Genomic DNA, 23,910 nt, shown 5'->3' on the forward strand with positions numbered 1-23,910 from the left:
TCGATTTTGCATTGGTATGGTATAAATTGACATCCATTAACCCATAAATAGAAATTAAAATGAGAGGAATAAATACGAAATCAGTCCTTATTCAAATATTAAAGGGGTTAGAAAATAAATGAGCAGTTTATTTTGTTATCTTCACAGATGAACCACAATGACAAATGAAGCTTTGATACTCAAATCACAACTGGAATTGTGAGCAGTGCTCTGAATCGGCCCATACAGTTCCACCTTGTGGATAAATTTTTAAACTGTGTATGCTTAGAGTAGCACACATTTGGAGCCCACAAAAATACATTCTTTAATTAACGAAGGCCATGTTTATTATCCATCTGCAATTGCCCTAAAGAACATAATTAAAAGCAGCTATTTGCTTTTTGAAATTGACCCAGTGAGCTTCTGAAATCACAAAGAAATCTGGATAAATTGTTGGCCACGATTAATGACAAAACTGGAATCTCCCAATGTTGAAAGTTCCCCTCATCCAAGTGCAATAACAAAAATCAGATGTTGAACCAAAAAGTAATTAGAAGATAAAATTATAATCTTAGTCAAGGACCTGAACAGGCACATTGCAGATTTTCTCTAGGTTTGTATTTGATGGCTCATGTTAATAAAACTGATCCTGAATTTCTGGGTGTAAATAGACTGCTATCAAAGAGAGAGAGCTTCAGAGGTAAAAGGATGAGTGAGTGCAGCTTTGCAACTGCCATTTTGTGATGCCCTTTTGTACAGCTGAGGTGCAGATATTTGCAGAATGTACGAAATAGCAGGAGAAGTACATTTGACACTTCCTGCCTGTTTTATTATTCTTAAAATTATGGCTGGTCGACCTGCAGGCCATTTTTCTGTACTATCATCTTTTTCTTGATTCAGAAATCTATCAATGCCTATTTCAAATGAACACAATAACTGAGCCTCCACAACCTGCCAGTATGGACGATGATTGGATATTCGCCAGCCTGTTAATGATAAATTGCAGCTTAAAAAAGATTGAATGATGTATACGTCGATATGGATGGATAGCATGCCAAGCAAAATTTTATTTGTATTTTGGTAAATATGACAATAAACAATTCATTACAATTGCCAATAATTACCTTATTTTCTTTCATGTAGAATCAAAGATGCTAAACAGAAGTCTCAAATGCACTATTAAGGAATGTGGCCAATAGCTTGATGAAGAGGTAGTGCTCTGTTTTCTTAAAAAAGAAAGTAGTGAAACAGAGAGGTTAGAAGAGGAAATCTGTGGGTTTACCATCTTGGTAGTTCAATTTTAAAATCAAAGCATTGCTTAATTTAGAAGCAAATCAGAAGGAAATGATGAATCAGAACATAGGATGGAGATTGAGAATCAGGTTAGGTGGTGCCAGAATAACAATTTTAATCTCAAAGACAGCAGAACAAGAAGCTCATTTTGGGGTTTTAAGGGAGAGTAAGGGGCCATGAACCCGAATACATTGATATGATGGCAGTGGAGAGGGTTACCTTCAAGTTCTTGTGAGTCCACGAATGGGAGGACATCTCTTGAAGCCAGCATATCAAGGTAGAAGGCAGACCAGTGCCTCTACTTCCTAAGAAGTCTGAGGGGATTTGCAGTGTCATTGAATGCTCTGATGCATTTTTAAGGTATTCTGTAGATAGTAAATAGACTGGTGGCATTGTTGCCTGGTTTGGAAATTATGTTTAGCTTGATTTGCTGCAGTGTTTAAGAGGCTGCAGAAAGTGGCATAATTAGTCAAGGCCGACATAGGCAGCTATTTCCCAGCCAATGAAAATATCTATATCAGGGATTGTCTCAAGAAGGCAGCCAACCATAAAGGATATCTATCACCCTGGTCATAATCTCTTCTCATTGTTGTCTTCAATCAGAAGGTACAGAAGCCTGAAGTCCAGCAGTTGTCATACTATTCTTAACTCTTCCCACAAACTAATCTGTGACCACCAAAAGATCTGTCTGCATTATTGAAACTTCACCTTTTATCTTTCAGCCATAGAGCACTATACTACAGAAATAGGCCCTTCAGCCTACCTTGTCTATCCCGAACTACAATTCCACCTAATCCCATCAATCTGCACCCGACCAAAGCCCTCCATCCCTTCCCATCCACGAACCTATTCAAATTTATCTTAAACGTTGAAATCAAACCCACATCCACCACCTCTGCTGGCAGCTCGTTCCACACTTTCACCACTCTCCAAAACATTTCACCTTTCACCCTTAACCATATCCTCTCATTCTTGTTTCACCCAACCTCAATGGGAAAGGCCTGCTTGCATTTACCCTATCAAAATCTTGTTATTCCATATGATTGAGAAATAGGTACTTATCTCTATCCCTCTTCTTTCTTAATCCACCTTGCTATTTACCATATTGTGAGTTGGAATCACCTCAAATTGACAAGGATTATACAAGCCTGCAGTAACATTAAAATAGTTGTAACAAAAGCTAGTTTTAAGGCTTTTGCAACAACTGTAAAAAGTCAGGGCAGGATCAGATGAAATGTTGTGAAAATAGGCGATCCAGAGCTCATTTTGAGGTAGAATATGTCATGAAGCAACTGGCTCATCTTGGAGAGTTGCAGGCAGGAGAAATAAAATCTCTCGCTTGGAAGGACAAACCAAGGATGGACATAAACAGTAAATGGTTTGGCACTGAGGTCAGTAGAACAGAGGAATCTGGGAATTCAGATACATAATTCCCTAAAAGTGGTATCGTATGTAGATAGGGTTGTATCGAGAGCTTTTGATGCAAAGGCATTCCTAAATCAAAGTATTGAGTGTAGTAATTGGGACGTTATGGTTACGTTGCATAAGACATTGGTGAGGCCAAATTTGGAGTATTGTGTGTAGTTATGGTCACCTAACTACAGGAAAGACATCAATAATATTGAAAGAGTGCAGAGATCTACTGGGATGTTGCCAGGACTTGAAGAACTGAGTTACAGGGAAAGGTTAAACAGGTTAGGACTTTATTCCTTTGAACATAAAAGAATGAGGGGAGATTTGATAGAGGTATAAAATAGTTATGACGGGTATAGATAGAGTAAATACAAATAGGCGTTTTCCACTGAGGTTAAGTGAGATACAAATCAGAGGACATGGGTTAAGAGAAAGGGGAAAGGTTCAGGAGGAATATTAAGGGGAATTTCTTTACACAGAGATTGGTAAGAGTCTGAAATGAGCTGAGAGCTGAAGTGGTGAATGCAGGCTCAATTTAACATATAAGAAAAAATGGAACAGGTACATGAATGGGAGTGGTTTGGAAGGATTTGCACTCAGTGCAGGTCAGTGGAACGAGGCTGAATAATAGTTCTCAGAGACTAGAAGCGCCAAAGAGCCTGTGCTGCAAAGTTCTATCGTTCTATGGTTCCACGGAATGAAGGTTTGATTTTCCCTGGCATTTAGTTGGTGAAAATTATTGCTTATCCAGTTCTGCATTTAAACACTAACATCACCCAGTTTGAGGCAAACATAGATACTATTTTTTGGATGATGCTATCAAAGGACAGTGTTTACAAATGTTACAAATAGGTTAAATGTTACGATTATTCTGCCAGTTTTCACAGCCATTTACTGCAGGGCTCTCCCCAAGATAAATCAAATGCAAGGACGTGGTAATAAAGCAAAATTCCTCCCAGTAAGATCAAAATCTCCTGCATTATAAACTAATTTTGTCATCCAAGCACTGGTCAGGTGCTTGGATGACAAAATGATTACAATATGCAACATTTTTGGCAAAGGAAACAATATCACTTTTGTTAAATCCAGTTGACAAAGAGAAATCTAAAAATAATTTTAAAAAGCAGATTATTACCACAAAGCACCATTGGGGCCTTCATGAAATCAGTTAAAATGAGAATAAAGACGACTATGAAAGAACATGAACCACAACTCGTATTTATGCAGTGCCGTTGACAGTGCTTTCAGCCAGGTCAAGAAATATTTAGGCAGATGAGGAAAACATTGGCTGGAGATTTATTTGGAAAAATTGTGAAAAGAGAAAGATGGACTGACTAAGAAAGGCTTATTAAGTGAATTCCAGAGGTTCATGCCTTGAAAGCAGAAGGTTATCTATCAGTTGCACAGTGAAGCAAATCAACATATGCAAGGCAATATAATCAGAGGAAAGCAAGCGTTTTGGAAAGGTGTAGGTCTGGAAGAGAGGATAGAAATAACAAAGGGTAACATCATGCAGAGAAAGCTACAGAATGATATTGTTCAGTGGATAAGATGGGCAGAACAATGCCAAATGGAATCTAATCTTGAGAAATATAAGGCGATGCATTTTTGGAAATCTAATAGGTGCGAGCATACATAGTCAGTGCTAGGAGAACAGTCCAAGTCCAAGGATCCTTTAAGAATCTGCCTTATTTTCCTGTGGCATAAGATAGAAGAGCTAAAAATTAATGATGCACTGTAAAAAGCCTAACAGAAATATTGTGTGCATTTCTGTTTGCCACATTTTAGGAAGCATGGCATTGTCCTGGATAGGATGCAGAGTGGATTCAGGTAGATAGAGTGTTTCAATTATAAGGAGAAACTGGATAGGTATGGGATCATTTATTTTTAGTAGTAGGAACTGACAGAAATGTTCAGAATTTTAAGGGGCAGAGAGAGACGATAGATAATAAGAAACGTTTCCTGATGGGAGAGCCGTGTAAAAATAGATGGCATAGGTTAAAGGTAAGGAGAAGGATGTTTTGATAGGATCTAAGGAAAACCTTTTTATATGGAGAGTGGCTGGAATCTGAAAATGCCCTGCCTGAGGGGCAGTTACGACTGACAACATGGAAGAAATTGCCAAGGCAGAGAAGGCTGAAGGTCAAGAGCTGGAAAATAGGATTTATGTACTTGGGCACCTAATGGTTGGCATGGGTTGAATGGGCCAAAGAGCCTGTTTATGTGTTATGTGATTCCTTTAAAAAATGAGAAGAAACTTATTATAAATATTATATAGAATATCCATCGGATCCTGATTGCGGGAGATGTTCCATTTCTCAGAGTCAATCCCTCATATATTACCTCACCAACTTTCTCTAACCACATAGCTCTGGAGACCCTGTAGACAAAAATGTGGCCAGAAAGTGGGCAACATGCATCAACGTGGAGGCTCCAGGTCAGATCCTTGGAGATGTTGACATCCAGAAATTTGAAGTTTTTGACCCTCTCCACTACTGAGCCCTCGATGAGACTTGGTCGTTTTCCCCTGGACTTCCTCCTGAAGTCCACAATCATCTCCTTGGTTTTGTTAACATTGAGCTTAAGGTTGTTGTGACACCACTCAAAGAACTGATCTATCTCCCTCTTGGACGCTTCCTCATTGCCATTTGTGATTCTGCTGACAACTGTGATGTCATTGGCAAACTTGGAGATAGCATTGGAATTATGCTTGGCCACAAAGTCATGGGTGTATAATGAGTAGAGCAGTGGGCTAAGCATGCATCTTGGTCAGGTAAATGGATATCATTCTTAAATTAAGCCCCTTTGTTTTGTCACCTATCTTGTTTCCAATAACACATTTAAGGTGCTCTTTTTCAATTTGAATGGCTTGCTCTCTTGTCACTATTCTCCCCGTTGATCTCCATGTTTGGACTCAACCTTATTTCCCTTTCTATAAAGTGAAGCAATCAGGAATCCCTGCACATAAATTCAACCCTGTCATTATTTGGAATCTGATTTTTTTTCATCAGCTTTACCTGGATATCAGCTGTAGGTTTAAAAGTTTCCATTTGACATTTTTTTCTTAAAGTGTGACCTTGATTATCAGTTAGAGTCACCACACTGACAGCTTTCTATTTTATATTCTGATCTGCAATTAGGACTGGTGAACAGGATGAAAGTATCATAACATCAGCATCCATGGGTAAATTTTATTTTTTTCCATTCCCAGTGCAGAGTTTGTGCATCTTTTATGAATGGAAGATCCTGCAGGCCTTATTAAGCGTGTTGGCTTTCTCTGAAAGCTCTGTGCTGAGAATGTTAAATTTAGCTCTTGTTTTTTTTGTTCAGTGTGTTCAATATTAGTAAGGAAACTTGTTAACAGAATTTTATTTACTATATGCAACATTATCAATTCAAGTATATTTTGAAAAAATGAAAAAAGAGGAAAAAAATTTAAAATATGATTATATATAATCCAACCCTGAAACCATTCCAAAGTTGCATGGCAATATAAAGAAAAAGTACACTAGTAAAAATAAAATATAAATACAAATCCACTAGAATCACAAATTACATAATTATTATTCCCATTAAAAGATATTGAAAGTAATTCAAAAAGGGGACCCAGAGATTAGAAAATTTTAAATTTAAAACATATGTTGAAAATCTTATTTTATCTAAGGTTAAATATGACACCATATCATGTAACCATTGATTATTATGAGTGGGTGGAACAGCATCTTTCTATCTGAACAAATTACTCATCTCACAATAAGAGTAGTGAAGGCTAATACATGACGTTGAAATGAAGACATTTTCACTACCTTCTGTTCACCCATCCCAAACAAGGGTATTACTGGACCTGGTGTTAAGTTTGCATTAATGATTATTGATAAAGTACGGAAAACCTCTTCCCAATATTTGTCTAAGGTTGGACTAGACCAGAACATATGAATTAATGACCTGTCCTCATTCTTACATCTGTCACAAAGAAAGCTGATATTAGGATAAATACAAGCTAATTTAACTTTTGACATAGAGGCTCTATACACAACTTTAAATTGTAGATATGATGTATTAAATAACTTAAAAATGGAATTCCAAGAATTTTCAGGAATTGAAATATGGAAGTCCTGCTCCCATGTCTTTTTATGAGGTTTGCCTTGATTTCAACAAAGCATCATTATGCAACAGATATTAAGCTTTTCTGAGATGGTTTAGATTGTCTTCTTTGGCTTGGCTTCGTGGACAAAGATTTATGGAGGGGGTAAAAAGTCCACGTCAGCTGCAGGCTCGTCTGTGGCTGACAAGTCCGATGCGGGACAGGCAGACACGGTTGCAGCGGCTGCAGGGGAAAATTGGTTGGTTGGGGTTGGGTGTTGGGTTTTTCCTCCTTTGCCTTTTGTCAGTGAGGTGGGCTCTGCGGTCTTCTTCAAAGGAGGTTGCTGCCCGCCAAACTGTGAGGTGCCAAGATGCACGGTTTGAGGCGTTATCAGCCCACTGGCGGTGGTCAATGTGGCAGGCACCAAGAGATTTCTTTAGGCAGTCCTTGTACCTTTTCTTTGGTGCACCTCTGTCACGGTGGCCAGTGGAGAGCTCGCCATATAACACGATCTTGGGAAGGCGATGGTCCTCCATTCTGGAGACGTGACCCAAGATTGTAAATTATTTCTATCAAATTCATAACAGGATCATAGGAAAGGTTTGATAGTTGAGAATGGAGTAAGTCCCTCAATTGCAAATATCTAAAAAAAATGAGAATTTGGTCAATTAAGTTTGGTAGTAAGCTGCTCAAATGTATCAAGATTATTAACAAAAAATAAATCATAAAAACATTTAATACTTAATTTAAACCATTCCTGAAAAGCAGAGTCCATCAAAGAAGGTTCAAAAAAGTAGTTTGACAGAATATGACTAGTGAGAAGAAACCTATGGAGTCCAAAATGTTTTCTAAACTGAAACCAAATCCTAATCATGTCTTTGGCCACTAGATTATCAATCATTTTTTACCAATATGAAAAGGCAAGGATGTTCCAAGAAAAGAAACCATAGAAAATTTCTTAGTCGAATTTAGCTCCAAATCAACCCAGGCTGGGCCACACGTTTTGTTATCATATTTTAACCAATATATAATGTAACAAATATTAATAGTCTAATAATAGAATCTAAAATTGGATAGAGCCAAATCTCCATTCTTTTTGAGATTTTGGAGATCATTTCTATTTAAATGAGGATAACTATTTTTCTAAATATATTATGATATCGTAGAATCAAGTGAGTTAAAAAACAGATATAGCAAAAAAATTGGAATAACTTGAAAAAAATATGGAAATTTGGGGAAAATATTCATCTTAATAACATTAAGGTGGTATGTAAATTGAAGGAAAAAGGTTTGAAAACCACTGTTTTAATCTAACCTAATTGACTCATTATGTACACAGTTACATAACTCCAAAGGAAATGGACCAAGATATCTCAGGCAAGATGTTTCAGTAATAAATGGGTTTAGAGCAGTGGTTCTCACCTTCCCTTCCCACTCACATACCAATTTAAATAATCCCTTACCAATCACAGAGCACGTATGGCATAGGGATTACTTAAAGTGGATTGTGAGTTTTAAACAAAAGGTTGCCCACCCCTGGTCTAAACATATCATTAACTTCTACATGGTCTGTGATAACTACCATCTTCCTTCTGAATCTCTGTAATAAGATGCTTAATAGCTAAGCCTTTTAGTTCATTAGCTAAAAGTTTACCTCGTTTATCACCGTGAATATGGAATTGGCTCTTACTATTCAGAATTTGTGTATCAATAGGATAAGTCAAAAGCAAATCATACTTAGTTTTAAGCTCAACACATTTTTTAAATATCTCAGATTTCGGAGTAAGGGTGTACTGTCGATCTAAAAGTTTTATTTGATTGGTTAATGCAATCCTCTCAGCATTAGCCTTTTTTCATTTTCGTCATTTACAAAATAATTTGTCCTCTAATATAAGCTTTAAAAGAATCCCAGACAATTAAGCTAGAAACCTCCGAAGAAGAATTGTTATCAAAGAAAAATACAATCTGTTCCTCATAAATTTAAAAAAATCTGAATCAGAGAGTAAAATTGAATTAAAGCGCCAGTGTCTAACAGATTGAGGTAAATTAGAAAAGCTCATTGATTACAATAGACTCATATTTACATGCACTAATTAGTGGAATCCATTGCTTATCCGTAAAAAAGTAATCAATCCATGAATATGTATGAATGACACTACAAAAAAGTACTCCCTATCATTAGGATGGAGAAAATGCCATACATCTAAAACGTCATGTTTTAGCAAGAAATAATTAATGAATAAGGCAGACTTATTTAACGTAGCTGTTTTCGAAGATGAGCGGTCTAAAACAGGGTTTAACTAACAGTTGAAAGCTCCACCCATTACCAGAGAATATAAGTTTAAGTCTGGCAAGGAAGAAAAGAAATGTTAAAAAAAACCAGATAAACGTTACCAAAAGCAATTCTTCTATTATGTTGTTTTCCATAAACAATGAAAAGGCAACCATTAATGTCAGATAGCACATTATGATCAACAAATGGAATAAATTGGTCAATTAAAATCAAAACCCCTCTGACCTTTGCCATAGAAGATGCATGAAAATGCCCTTCCAACATCAAAAAAGATGCTTTGTCAATCCTGTAAAAAAAAGTCAGCCTTAAACTTTAATTGGATGATTTAACAATATTGATACCTTACTTAACTAAAATTAAAAGTAAAGATATTTGAAAAGAAATTTCAAAAACTAATGAACTCTATTTGGCATTGAGATTGGAAAAGCTCAACACAAGAAGGAACGTAAGCAATCGTGAATCCACCATAGCAATTTCAAAAAGGAATCCAAAAGCAAAACTTCCCACCCCTCTCCCCCCAGAACTATCTTAATCTAAAATAAATCTTAAATAAACCATCCCCCTCCCCCCCAAATTCTTCCTTAAAGGCAACACTCCTTATTTAAATGTATTCTTCATTAAATCTTCCAGTTAAATTGAACTTGTTATTGACTAATGTCTAAAAAGAAAAGTTAGATTTAGACAGCTGAACAGATAATGGGCAGCGGAAAAAATTACTAGCTGAATTTTATATTTGAATTAACAATATACATCTTTAATGTGACAGGCCAATTAAACTTAAAATATCCCAGAAGAGCAAGTCAAAGTACGAAATAATTTAAAAAAACAGACACATATAAGTTCAGAACTTTAAGAGAGATAGAAGATAAGTTTAAAAGTGCAATATATAAAAGAAGAGATAACTGGGAAATCCTTATTTCTCATATGCACAATAGCCTTGAGCTTCATACATCTTGTGAGTTCAAATACCCACAGAAACAAAATAGTTATTACTGATACACAGAAGAAGTAGAAGAGAGTTTATTGAGAAATTTCTGAGCACCTGATGGGGAACACAGCCACTGTTTTGAATTGTTCGGGAGTGTAATCCAAAGACGTGTTGGGAAACAAAAGGAGGGTTGGTATCCTCGCTTCTACAACCTAGATATAACTTCTTTATATTCGGCACAATCTTTCATCACGTCCATGGGATAATCTTCAACAATTCTGTTTTTTTTTGTTGACGATACGTTAGCATTCCTTATTAATTCACGTATTAGTAAATATTTTACTTGGAAATCATGTAAACGGAGAATCACAGAATGTAGAAGATTTAGCAACGTGATTCTATGAGCTCTGTGCAGTTCAGGCAAAGTAGGGAGCAACGTTTCACCAAACACTTTCTGAAGTAATTCTGCAAAATGTTTGGTAAGTTGGCCAGATACCATTTCCTCTTTCAGACCAAGAATTCTCGAGTTGTTTTATTTCCCTCTTGCTTCCAAGTGCCTCCTTCTTCAGTAGGTAGTCGTTTAATTTGCTTAATTGAATATTAATTGCTTGTATATCATCCAGCTGAGATACTGAACGTTCCGCAGACCATTCAAGAGATATAATCCACTCTTCGTGCTTTTCAGTTACCTTGCGAATTGCATTCAACTTCACATCTGTTTGATTAACAGTGGTTCTTTAACATTATTCTTCAGTTCCTTAATGTATTCCATCAAAATAGTCATTGAATCCACAAGCGAAGGATTTTCCTCTTCTCCCAGCTTTAGTGATTCTTGTCGAGGTCATCATTAAATAATTAGCAAAAAAGTGTCTGAAGAAAAAAAATCTTTCAAGGATGTGGGAAGTGGAAGGTAATTAAGAAATGAGAAGCAACTGAAGTTAGCTGCTACTCCATCAGTTGGCTGCCTATAGGGAAAAAAAATTTTGTTCCTGTGACCACATGGATTTTGTCTGGATGCCTCAGTTTCCTTAATTTCCCCCAAAAATAAAGTCAGGTCACGGTAAAGACGAGATAGCATTTCTCCAGGACCATGAAGCATATTTATATAGATATAAATTAAAATAGAAGTTTAACACTGAAATATTAAATATTATGACATTTTCTGTAAGAGTGCATGGTACTAAGGTACTCTATCCACATATTTTCTGGGAATTCAGGAGTCTGATGGCCTGGGGGAAAAAAAACACTGTTGCCCAATTTGGACATAAGGGCCCGAGTGCTGCAGTACCTCCTACCAGATAGCAGAAGGGTGAACAGTTAACATGAGAGGTGTGTGGAGCCCTTCACAATGTTTATTGCCTTTCACCTGCATCGTGTTGTATATGTCCTTCATGGTAGGAAGAAATACCCCAATTATCTTTTCCGTTGATTTCTCTATCCTCTGCAGGGTCTTGCGGTCGGAGGTGGTACAGCTTCCAAACCGGACAGTGATACTGTTGCACAGGATGCTCTTGATACATAATCTGTAGAGTGTAGTGAGGATGGTGATGAAGTTTCCTCAGCCTTTGCAGGAAGTAGAGGCTCTGTTGGACTTTCTTGGCTGTGGAGCTGGTGTTAAGGGACCAGATGAGATTCTCTGCCAAGTGCACTCCAAGGAAATTGATATTCTTGACAACCTCAATGGTGGAGGCGTCAATGGAATGAGGTCCCCCTGGGCCCACCTGAAGTTTACAACCATCTCTTTTGTTTTTTCAACATTCAGAACAGGTTGTTGCTCTGCACCAATCTGTTAGTAACTGCACCTCATCACTGTACGCTGACCCGTCATTCTTACTGATTAGGCCCACCACAGTTGTATCGTCAATGAACAAAGATGTGGTTCAAGCTGTGTTTAACTGCACAGTTGTAAGTCAGCAGAGTGAACAGTCTTAGAGGTGCTGTTACAAATCCGAACTGCCTGAGGTCTCCCCAACAGGAAGTCATGAATCCAATTGCAGTTGGTAATTTGTTTTTTTTTTTTCCTTTCTACGTGAATCTTCTTCCAAATGTTGAGCAGATGGTGCAGTACTGGTGAATTTCCATATTGCACCAGATTTTCATCCCACTTATAAAGTATATGTTCTGGTACCTTCTCCCCTATTTTATCGAGCTCTACCCTGGTCCAATCTGGTTTTTCCCTTGTTTGATAAAAATCTGATAGATATCTTAACTGTGCTGCTCTACAATAATTTTTTAAATTTGGTAGCTGCAAACCACCTTGTTTGGCCTATTCTGTTAATTTATCTAGTGCTATCCTCGGTTACCCCCCTTTCCATAAGAATTTCCTTATTATTTTCTTTAGTTCATTGAAGAATTTCTCTGTTGAGGAAATTGGTAACGATTGAAATAGGTCTTGTATCCTTGGGAAGATATTCATTTTAATGCAATTTACCCTTCCTATCAGTGTTAATGGTAAATCTTTCCAATGTTCTAAGTCATCTTGTAATTTCTTCATTAAGGGCTGATAATTTAATTTGTATAGATGGCCTAGATTAGTATCTAGTCTAATACCTAGGTATCGGATTGCTTGTGTTTGCCATTTAAATGGTGAGTCTTTTTTAAACTTTGTGTAATCCGCGTTATTCATTGGCATTGCTTCACATTTATTTGCGTTGATCTTGTACCCCGATATTTCTCCATATTCCTTCAATTTCTTATGTAATTCTTTTATTGATAATTCTGGTTCTGTTAAGTATACTATGATGTCATCTGCAAATGGACTGATTTTATATTTTATATTATATTTTATATTTTATATTCCTTCTCTTTTATTTTTATCCCTTTTACTTTATTTTCTGTTCTTATCAGTTCAATGGTTATCAATGGTTCTATCGCAAAATCAACTAATCCCTTTCACAATAGATAACCTTTCCTTTAGAGAATGGGAGAGAAAAGGGATTAAAAGAATAAAAAATTGTTTTTTGGGAAATAATTTATTATCATTTGAACAAATGAAGTACAAATATGGAATAACTCATGGTACAATGTTTGCATATCACCAACTGAAAACCTACTTAAAGGACAAATTGGGAAGGAGACTGAGATTACCAGAAGGAAGCAGCTTTGAATATGTGATTACAGACACAATGATAATTAAAAGATTTATAACAAACATGTACATCAAGCTGAAAGAGAAAGAAAATGATGAAATAAGCTATAAAACCAAACAAAAGTGGGAACAAGATCTAAACATAAAGATAAAAAATGAAATATGGGAAAAGCTATGCTCCAGAACTATGAGAAATATAATAAACATGAGATTATGCATGATACAATATAATTGGTCACACAGGTTAAAACATAAAATACTTCAACAACTCCCACATCTAACATTCCCTTAACCCCAAATGCCCCCCCCCCCCTCTGAGTTGCCCCTTGTCCCATGCCAGGCAACCACAACTTCCTTCTCCATTTGGATTGCGAACCCGCTTGCAACCTTTAACTGATTTCGCAGTGACTGTTTACACAGGTTATATTATCATGCCCCAAAAGTTAAAAAAAATGGGATTCAACATTATCAGATAGATGTTTTTGCTGTAAGAAGGAAATGGGAACAACAGTACATGCAATTTGGGCATGTGAGAAAGTGAAAAACTTTTGGGAAGATCTAAATCAGGTATTAAATAAAATCACAGAAAGCAACATACCAAAAAATCCAGAGATCTTTCTTCTAAGTAATATAAGAAGTAAAGAAATAGGCCTCAAACTGGATGGAGCGCAAAAAAGATTTATTATGATAGCCTTAGTTGTAGCAAAAAAATGTATAATGTCAACTTGGAAATAAGAAGAGAGCCTGAGAATACAAGCAATGGTACATGGAAATAAATAAATATATTCCATTGGAAAAAATAATATATAATTTAAAAAATAAAGTCACATTATTTGAACAAATTTGGGAACTGTACATGGAACACAACAGAGAGGGCCTACCACGGACCTCCACCCCCTAAAATGATAGAATGAGAAGAAGACGAAATTAACTGACCCAATTTTCTTGTTTATTTTCATTGTGTGATTACATTGTTTAATGGTTTTATTGTTTTGTATATGTTGAACGTTTAATGGATTTGGAGGGGGGGTGGGAAGGAGGGAGGGAAGGGAGGGGGATAAAGGGGAGAAAATGATACTGTATATTCAAGAGGGAAATGTTTGTGTGTATTTTGATTAATATGGTTCATACTGTGAAAAATTTTTTAAAAAAATTAAAAAAGAATCCAATTGCAGAGGGAGGTGTTTAGACCCGACTGGCTCAATCTCCTTATCAGGTACTGAGATTTGATCATATTGAATGTTGAGGTGAAGTCAATAAACAGCATTCGAACATTTGAGTCCTTGTTTTCCAGATGTGTGAGGGCTAGATGGAGGGCGGTGGCAATGGTATTAGCCTTGGAGCTTTAGAGTCTGTATGCAAATTTCAGGGGGTCCAATGACGGGGCAGCAGGAGCTTGATGTGCCTCATGACAAGCCTCTCGAAGCACTTCATGACAATGGGCATGTGTGTGACAGGGCGCTAGTCATTAAGGCTGGACACAGACGACTTCTTCAGCATGGGGAAAATGGTGGTGGCTTTGAAGCACATTGGGATCATAGTGCTTCTCAGGGAGATGTTAAAGATTTCAGTGAGAACATCTGCTAGCTGAGTCACACATCCCCTTAGCACTCAGCCAGGTATGTTATCCAGTCCAGCAGCTTTGCATAGGTTGATCTTGCCTCACTCACTCCTCATGTCTGCCACTGCAGGACACAGCACCTGATCATTTGGGAAATGTGTGGGTTTATGGGTTAATCAGAACTCTAATTTGCCCAGAAAATAGGTGAGTGGTAGAGTGGGGGAGGAGGGGAATGGAGGGGTACGAAGAATTAACTAGAAATAGTGTAAATGGATAGAAAAACTGAAAATGCTCAAAAAATTAGCAGGTCAAACAATATCTTCAGCCATGCATTCATCTGCCATAAGTTCTCATTCTTACTCTCACTGGCATGTGGCATAATCCTCACTGACGATCAACACAGACGCACCTCAAAGATGCATGCTTAGCCCACTGCTTACTCATTCAACACCTATGTCCATGTGGCCAGGGATAATTCCAATGCCATCTACAAGTATGCTAATGACACCGCTGTTGTCAGCAGAATCACAAACGGCAATGAGGAAGTGTATAAGAGGGAGGTGGTTCAGTTTGTTGAATACTGTCACAACAATAACCTTGCATTCAATGATAGCAAAACCAAGGAGTTCATTGTGGACTTCAGGAGGGCGAAATTAGAAGATAAACCAGGTCTCGTCAAGGAGTCATCAGTGGAGAGGGTCAAGAACTTCAAATTCCTCGGTGTCAACATCTCTGAGGATCTGTTCTGGATCCTCCATGTGAGGAGTTTGAAGAGATTCAGTATTTCACTGAAGACTCTCAAAAACTTCTACAGGTGTGCCATGGGAGCATTCTGGCTTGTTGATTCTCTGTCTGGTATGGAGGTGCCTACACTCAGGACAAGAAAAGCTCCGGAGGGTTGTTAATTCGGCCTGCGACATCACGGGCACCAGTGTTCACTCCATCAGCTCATCTGCAAGAAGCAGTGTCTTATGAAAGAAGCCTCTATCCCGAAGGGCACCCACGACCTAGGCTGTGCCCTCTTCACTCTGCTACTGTCAGGAGCCTGAAGACAAGCACTTAGCGGCACAAGGACAGCTTCTTTCCCTTTGCCCTCAGATTTCTGAATGAACAATGAACCATAGACCTAACTATACTTGGTATTTTTCTTTTTTTGCACTATTTTTATTTATTTTGTAATATGGTTTATATAAATGTTTACACTGTGATGCTGATGCATAACAACTAATTTTGTGACGTTCATGGCAATACTGATTCTGATCCAAAGATCCTTACACTTGCAGTCCAGATTTTTAGCTTCCTTCTTCGTTCCCTACATTTGTTCTTCAACACCTCATCATTTTCTTATCTACAGTGCACTCCATAATGATTGGGACAAACACTTTTTTCCCCCTTTATTTGCCCCTGTGCTCTGCAGTTTTAAATGTATAATCAAACAATTCACATGTAATTAAAGTTCACATTCCTGATTTAATTCAAGGTTATTTAGGTTTGTCCTTGTAGAAATTAGAGCAGTTTTTATTACATTGCCCCTTCATTTCAGGGCACCATAATGCTTGGGACATTTGGCTTCACAGGTGCTTTTGGGTATTCTAGTGTGTTTAGTTGCTTCATTGGTGTAGGTATAAGGGAGCTAGACCTGCTTCTAAGCTTTTCTACACCTTTGGAGTCTGTAGTTACCATTTTTCAACATGAGGACCAGAGTTGTGCCAATGAAAGTCAAAGAAGCCATTAAGTGACTGAAAAACAAGAACAAAACAGTAAGAGACATCGCCCAAACCTTCGGATTACCAAAGTCAACAGTTTGGAACATTATTATGAAGAAAGAGCATTCTGGTGAGCTCAGTAATCACAAAGGGACTGGTATTCCAAGTAAGACCTCCACTGCTGACAACAGAAGAATCCTTATCATAATGAAGAAAAAATCCCCAAAAGTATGTCTGACAGATCAGAAATACTCTTCAGGAGGCAAGTGTGGATGTGTCAATGACGACTGTCTACAGATGATTTCATGAAGTCACAGGGGTACACTGACTGCATTGACTGCCCCACACCCTTTCCTGCTCCCGATAGTCACCAGCTACCTGCCTCCTGCTTCCTAAGTATGATTGCCTCCCTATAACTCCTCTCTATCAACCCCTCAGTCTCCTAAATGATCCAGTGTTCATCCAGCTCATTTCCTGATGCAGTCTCATTAGAAATGAGAAAGAGAAACATTAGTCCAGGGAACTGAGAATGTTGGGGGAGTGGTGGTGGAGGTAATAGGTGAAACAAACAGAATTTCTATGACAGGATGTGCAATAACATGGCATTTCAGGAACAAGTGAAGTCAAACAGCTTATTTGCAAGGTTTTGCAAATTCTCTGCAGTCTGTGCACTGTTGTATTATGTAGTCGTCTGGGACACCATAAACATATAGCAATACTCATCCATATAGAAAGAATGAGTTTTCTAAAGTTGAAGGATTCAATATTAAATTCTGCAGGCTGCAATAGACCAAAAATAAACTGCTGCAGAAACAAAGTGGAACAGCTTCTACAGTCTCTTGTCTCCTTGTTCAAACAGAAAGTAAGGTGTTGCTCCTTGAGCTTGCATTTTAACAGTGCAGTAGACCACAGACAATCAAGTCAGATTGGGAAGGTAAATTACAATGGCAGGCAACCAGAGGCTCAGGGTCACACCTTCAGAATGAGCACAATGCTCTGCTTGGCAATCACCCAGTCTACATTTGGTTTCTGTACTGCAGAGGAGGCCACATTGTGAACACTAAAACCATATACTGAATTGGAAGTGCAGTGAAATACTGCTGCACTTGGAAGAACTGATTGGGTCATTGGATGGTGGGAAAGGAAGAGATGAAAGGACAGGTCTTGCATTTGTGAAAGTACCATAAGATGGTGAGTGATAAGTGGGAATGAAAGACAAGACCAGAGAATTGGGAGGGGAGCAATCCCTTTGAAATGCAGAAAGCAGGGTAATATGTGTCTGGTCCTGGAAATTGTAGTGTTTTCTGTTGAATATGGATGGCAATAGGGTAGTTAGAGGAGACCAACAGGGTAGATAGTGAAGACTGGGGAATTCTCTCCTTGCTCTGTCCAGGAGAATAAGGAGTGAGAAATACAGTCAAAAACTGTTGGTTGCAAAGTTCACCATGAAGTATTTTTATTTTGTAAAATTAGAGAAGGCAAAACACTTTAAATGGTGAAAATTTGTACAGGAAAGTAAGTCAATTTTTTAAATTGTGTAAAAACTTTCTTGTAATATTGAGCAGTTTAAGATTGATTAGGAGTACTTTTGCCCTTAATGAGATCCCTTAATCTTAGTCAGTTAAGATTTCGAATTCACAGTGAACTCTGGAAACGGTCCACTCTGTCAAAAACTGCTCAGATCAGAAACTGCAGGGAGAGATTCCTGTCCACGTTAATCATTGCGTGAATGAGAATACTGCATTAACCTAAATTCTGACTGCAATAAATGAGCTAGTTTTTGGTGAAAAAGGAAGTGGTAAGCGGTATCTGAGTGATATTTCTGGTATTTAATGAGCACGTCAACTGATGATTTGTTGTGAGAAAGACAGCTATTCCATGAAATGCAATTGTTCACAAGCCACTGACTGATTAATGTTGTTTCTGTATTGGCTGAACAAAAATGCCATCTTATTCTGAATCTCCCTGACCTAGAAACTTAGATTAGTGGCACTTTTATTTTTTTCACTACTAAGACTTTCAAAACCATTTTGTTTTCTGGAACAAAATGCAGCTGAAAGTACTCATTACCATAGTTAACTTCTGGGAATCTGATGATCTCCACAGCAGCTTCGCTTGTGATATTGTCATGTAGAACATTGCAAGCATTCATTCTTGTGCACTCTTGGGACAACTTGGTCTTCATAAAGTTTAGTTACATACTTACCTTTCTTCCTTCAGCTCCCAAATTCGCACGACATCAGTACCAATCTAGAATCCCCTGATTTTCCTGCCACCCCTGGCCACGAGTATGATATCAATTCATTTGGCTGCTGCAGACATTTTCAACAGTAGGCTCTCTTGAGTAAAAGATCACATACCTCAGCTACCAACATCCAGTGCGCATACACCAACATTTCAATCTATCAGTGTTTCTTCTTACTTATGCATAGAATGTGAAACACCAGAACGGTCCATTTGGCCCTACTACAATTTGTCATTATTATATATGCTTCACTTACTCATTCATGCCTTCTTCCTCAATTATCTCTGCCTTCCTTTTAAGCTTTTACTTTACAATGGATCCGTCAAAACTTTGCAACATGTTAAAGATCTCTGTTAAATTACCCCTCAGCCTTCTATTGCCATAGAATTTTCCTGTTTATCCTTTCCTGTTACTTATAATCTGTCTTTTGGTACTGCCCTTTAGGATTTTTGCCCCATTTCCTCTAATTCATTTGAAGATAAAATAACCAGGACTGCATTCAACTTTGGTCTTACTAAAGGCCATGGAGTCAGAGTGGTACAATGTAGAAATCGACCCATCTGTCTCCCACATCCTTGACAGCCATTTTTCCCAACTACATTATTTCAATTTTACCACACTGGGTTCATATCCTTCTGTGCATTACCTGTTTGAGTGCCTGAGTAAATGTCTCTTTAATGTAGTGTTTGTATCTGATTCCAACACATCATCTAGCAGCATGTTCCAAATATAAAACACTTTTCAACACAAAAAAATCTCTTCTTACTTATTTCCTTCACTTTATTTCTATGGCCTCTTTGATATTCCTAATATAGGAAAAATTATTCTGACTACCTATTGATGCCTCTCATAATTTTACGTCCCTCCATCAGATAATCTCTCAGCATCCTTCACTTCAAGAAAATCAAGCCCAGCCTATCCAATGTCCTCCCATAATTAAAAACCTCCAATCCAGCCAACATTCTGGTAATTCTCCTTTGCACTCATTCAGCACAGTCACATCTTTCCTATTGTGTGGCAAACAGAGATCCACATAATGCTCCAAGATAAATTTTGCGTAACTCATCTACTTTTCAATTCCCTAGAAATAAACACTGCTGCTTGGTTTGATTTTCTAATCCCCATTAAACTCAGCAATAAAAAGATGTCCTCGACTTCCAACCTACGCATAGGATCAATTTTTAAAAAAATCTTTATTAAAACTACATATTTTGTATTAAAAGTACTGTATGCAGTTATCCCCGCTCCCAGCGGCAGCTCGAGGACCCCATTCCCCATGGCAGCCCAAGGTTCCTGTTCACCCCCAGCAGCCCGAGGTCACCATTCCTGACTTATGACCAAACCCAAGTTACAACCAATCATTTGGTCCCCATTACGGTCGTAAGTCAGGGACTACCTGTACTTAATTCCACAAGCTTCCTTTTAATTACTTGATTCTCCATCACTGCCTATCAATCTGTGGTCCAGAAAATGAACAATAATGAGAATGAAGTCACCCCTCAGGTAGTAAATATATTTAATTTCATCCATTCTTTTTCTGTTCCTTTTATCTGAATCAAAATTTTGTTTCTCATTTTCCATTTTTCTTTCCCTAATTTCATCTTCCTTTGTCCTTCCTCTGGTTATTTTTCAGCGCTTAAATTTCGTTAGCGAAATAACACTGTTAACTGGTCTCAGATACTGGTTAGGCAATCTAGCAAGCTCATGGGCAGAATTCTTTCAACATAAATGAGCAGAAGTAACAGGCCTTTCCAATTCTGAGGCACTGTTGATATGTCCATTAGGAGTCTAATCCACCCCAATGGTCATATCAAGCTCCAATGGAAATGTGGTATATATTGATTTTTGTCACTACAGGTTGCAAAATCACCTTTGCTGTCTCATTAACAGCCTTCTTTCTGCACAGTATCAGAAAATAAACACTGTCAATATGACAGAGGAATTCTGGGAACATTGGATCAGGATCTAAACCAGGATGTTGCCTTTTGGGTTTTTTTGTTCATACCTTGTAATGCACCATCAATAATCACAAAAAACTGATGTTTTTTTAATTAACTATAGATTGGAACAACCATCAAGATCATCGACTAATCAAGGCGGATGGAATGGGGAGCATGCAAGGGGCTATGGGTAGGATCAGTCTCACGAGACGTGACTAGCCGGCAGTAGCCAATCATAGCATAACAGTGGTTTACCACACCTTGATGAAAAGCTCAAGCCCAAACCATTGGTTATGTATCCATCTTTCCTAAATGAAGTGAACTGTTTGGCCTGCTGAGTTTCTCCAGCATTTTGCTTTTACTTTTATCCATTAAAATTTCCTCTTTCTTGTACCAGCTACCTTTTTACAGTAATTAGTTAATCTAACAACTAGCACGTTCTTGGAGAAATTGGAATGCCTTGTTAACCTGTGTCACAAGGACAAAGTGCAAATTCTATACAAGCCACTCCAAAGGCGAAAGTGCATATTGCTGGAGCTATGAGACAGATGCAGTGTCACTGTGCCATCCACTGGGAGCATTGCCGAAGAAAGAATAATTAGGCCCATAAATCAGGTATGAAATTAATATGATGACTGGTAGAGAAGGGAACCATTAGAAATTACAGAAAAATAACAGAGAATAATCAGGACACATCAAAGAAAGGAAAAGAACATTTGTAACAATTAAGTACAATGAAATAACATGGCGGTACTACTAATAAAGGCAAATATCAATACAAAATGCCCCTGAGCGTAAAGCCCTGAAAAACGTAGAGACAACCAAGGACATCGCAGGCAAAACCCTCCCCACCATCAAGAACATCTCACCCAACACACACTCTGTTCTCGCTGCTGCCATCAGAACAGAGGTATAGGTGCCACAAGACTTGCACCACAAGGTTCAAAAACAGCTACTACCCCTTCACCATCAGACTCCTCAACAACAAACTCAATCAGGAACTTATTTAAAGACTCTTATTTTTGAACTTTATTGATTTTTTTTCTCTCTGTATCGTACAATGAGTTTGTCTTTATTTATTTACATGTGTTTGTTGTACACAGTTTTTTTATTTGCACTAACAGTAAGTGGTAATTCTGCCTCACCCACAGGAAAAAGAATCTCAGGGTGGTATGTATTCAGTGAAATCTGAAATAAGAATTTAAGCCATAACAGCATAGCATGTTATATTCAAATGGATGAACTGAAAAATATAGTGCAAATAATATACGGTAGTATGAATAATTGAAGCATTGCTTATATGGACAACTGGGCGTTGTTGATTAAATATTGTCGAGAAAAAAGGATGTAATAATAATAAATAAACTTTGCACAAAGTCCATATGCATTGAGTTAAATAGTGTAAAATGATACATTATAAATAAGAAAAGAGTAAGCAAATTTGCAGGATTTTGAATGCTAATTATGAAGGATTTCACTACCCTGACAAGAAAGGTCAAAAAATTGATGGAGAAGATAGAATGTGAGAATAAATTATCAAAAAACAAAGGCAAAAGGATTTACTGAGCATTATTAACTATGCAAAAGTGGAAGAGTGACTGCTTTCTGCTCCTAATTCATAAGTTCATATGGCTTGACATTAAATTTTGATTTATTTGGGAAATGTATGCTTTAGTCTGTTACCAGTATTGCTGGTGAACTAGCGATGTACTCACTAAGTGACAAAGCCAGGAGCGCTGTTTGATTTTGAACTCAGCTTTTAATTGCACTTTGTTTCATTTTGAATGGTCACCTAGCTACAGAAAGGATAACATAAAAAGGATACAGAAAAGATTTCCAAGTGCTTGAATTATAAGGAGAGGCTAGATAGATTGCGGCGCCCTGGAGCTTTGGAGGTTTACAAATAGGCAATGATTTAAAGTGAAAGGGAAAAGATTTAAAAGGCCATGAGGGGCAACTTTTCACTTAGAGGATGATGGGTATGTGGAACAAGCTGCAAGAGAAGGTGGTAGAAGGAGTAAAATTACAGCATTAAAAAGACAAGGCCTGTTAAACAATGTTGTCACTTAATAAAAAATAAACAAGCAGTTTTACTGAGTCAGTTCTTTTCGTTGTCTTCTTCTGTCATTTTAGGTGGTGGAAGTCCACGGTAGGATTTCTCTATTGTGTTTCATGTATGGCTCCCATATTTGTTTGAATATTGTAATATTATTTCTTAAATTATATGTTATTTTTTCTAATGGAATACATTTATTCATTTCTATATACCATTGTTGTATTCTCAAGTTATCTTCTAATTTCCAGGTTGACATAATACATTTTTTTGCTACAGCTAGGGCTATCATAACAAATCTTTTTTGTGCTCCATCCAAATCGAGTCCAAATTCTTTGTTTCTTATATTACTTAGGAGGAAGATCTCTGTGTTTTTTGGTATATTGCTTTTTGTGATTTTATTTAATATCTGGTTTAGATCTTCCCAAATTTTTTTCATGTATCTTATAGTTTGAACTTTAAATAAATGGGAAAGGGAGTGAGGGAGGGAGGGAAGGGAGGGGGGTAAAAGGGGGAGAAAATGACACTGTATATATTTAAGAAGAAAAATGTCTGTATGTATCTTGGTCAATATGGTTTATAGTGTGAAAAATAAAAAAATTAAAAAAAAGACAAGACCTTTCAACATGTACAAGGATAGGAAAGGTTTAAAGGGCATCAAAATCAAAATTTGTCATCACGAGCATGTCACCACACAAAATTTGTTGTTTTGCGGCAACTTTACAGTGCAAATATTGCTATAAATTACATTTAAAAATAAATAAATTTGTGCAAAAATAAGAGAAAATTAGGTAGTATCTGTGGTTCATTGTTCATTCAGAAATCTGATGGCTGAGGGGAAGAAGCTGTACTGCTGGCTGTTCGTCTTCAGGCTCCTGTTCCTCCTTCCCAATATTAGCAGTGTGAAGAGGGCATGACCTGGGTTGTGAGGTCCTTTAGGATTGGTGCTGCATTCTTAAGACACTATCTCTTGTAGATATTCTCAATGGAGTTGATGAGCTATCAATAACTCGAAAGACTAGAGTAACAGAACAAGAGGCTTTTATTTACAATCAACTTGAAGGTCATCCTGTACTGTGACCCAGGCTTTCGAGGGAGAGGTTTTAGTGTTGGAGCCTTTATACAGTCAAGAGGGAGGAGCCACGGGTCCAGTCACAGAGCAGGGCGGAGCCAGATTAAAGCGAGTACAGCAGTTCACCACATTTACCCATTTAAAAAAAAATTGACCAGCTGGGTGACATGGGGCACAAAATCATATAGGTTAAGTCTGTTCGATGGCCTTGTCTTATGTTGTGTCTGGCAGAGAGTTGGTTGTTGTGCTGTTGCT

The 23,910-nt window shown here is 37.6% G+C and overlaps 1 protein-coding gene across 10 annotated transcripts in view; it reads left to right on the forward strand.

Annotated features, from left to right (window-relative positions):
* The window catches only part of tpk1 (thiamin pyrophosphokinase 1), a 410,665-nt gene that overhangs the window by 266,490 nt on the left and 120,265 nt on the right, over positions 1-23,910 (forward strand). The window contains exon 10 of one of the 10 annotated variants that reach the window (XM_069912550.1): positions 20,652-22,627. The exons of the other annotated variants lie outside the window; for them this stretch is intronic. Coding sequence (XP_069768651.1) covers positions 20,652-20,749 — 98 coding nt within the window. The 3' untranslated portion in view covers positions 20,750-22,627. Of the gene's footprint in view, positions 1-20,651; positions 22,628-23,910 lie in introns of those variants that run through there. 10 annotated transcript variants of the gene reach the window in all.

Source organism: Narcine bancroftii, chromosome 1, assembly GCF_036971445.1.
Source record: "Narcine bancroftii isolate sNarBan1 chromosome 1, sNarBan1.hap1, whole genome shotgun sequence".
Lineage (NCBI taxonomy): Eukaryota > Metazoa > Chordata > Chondrichthyes > Torpediniformes > Narcinidae > Narcine > Narcine bancroftii.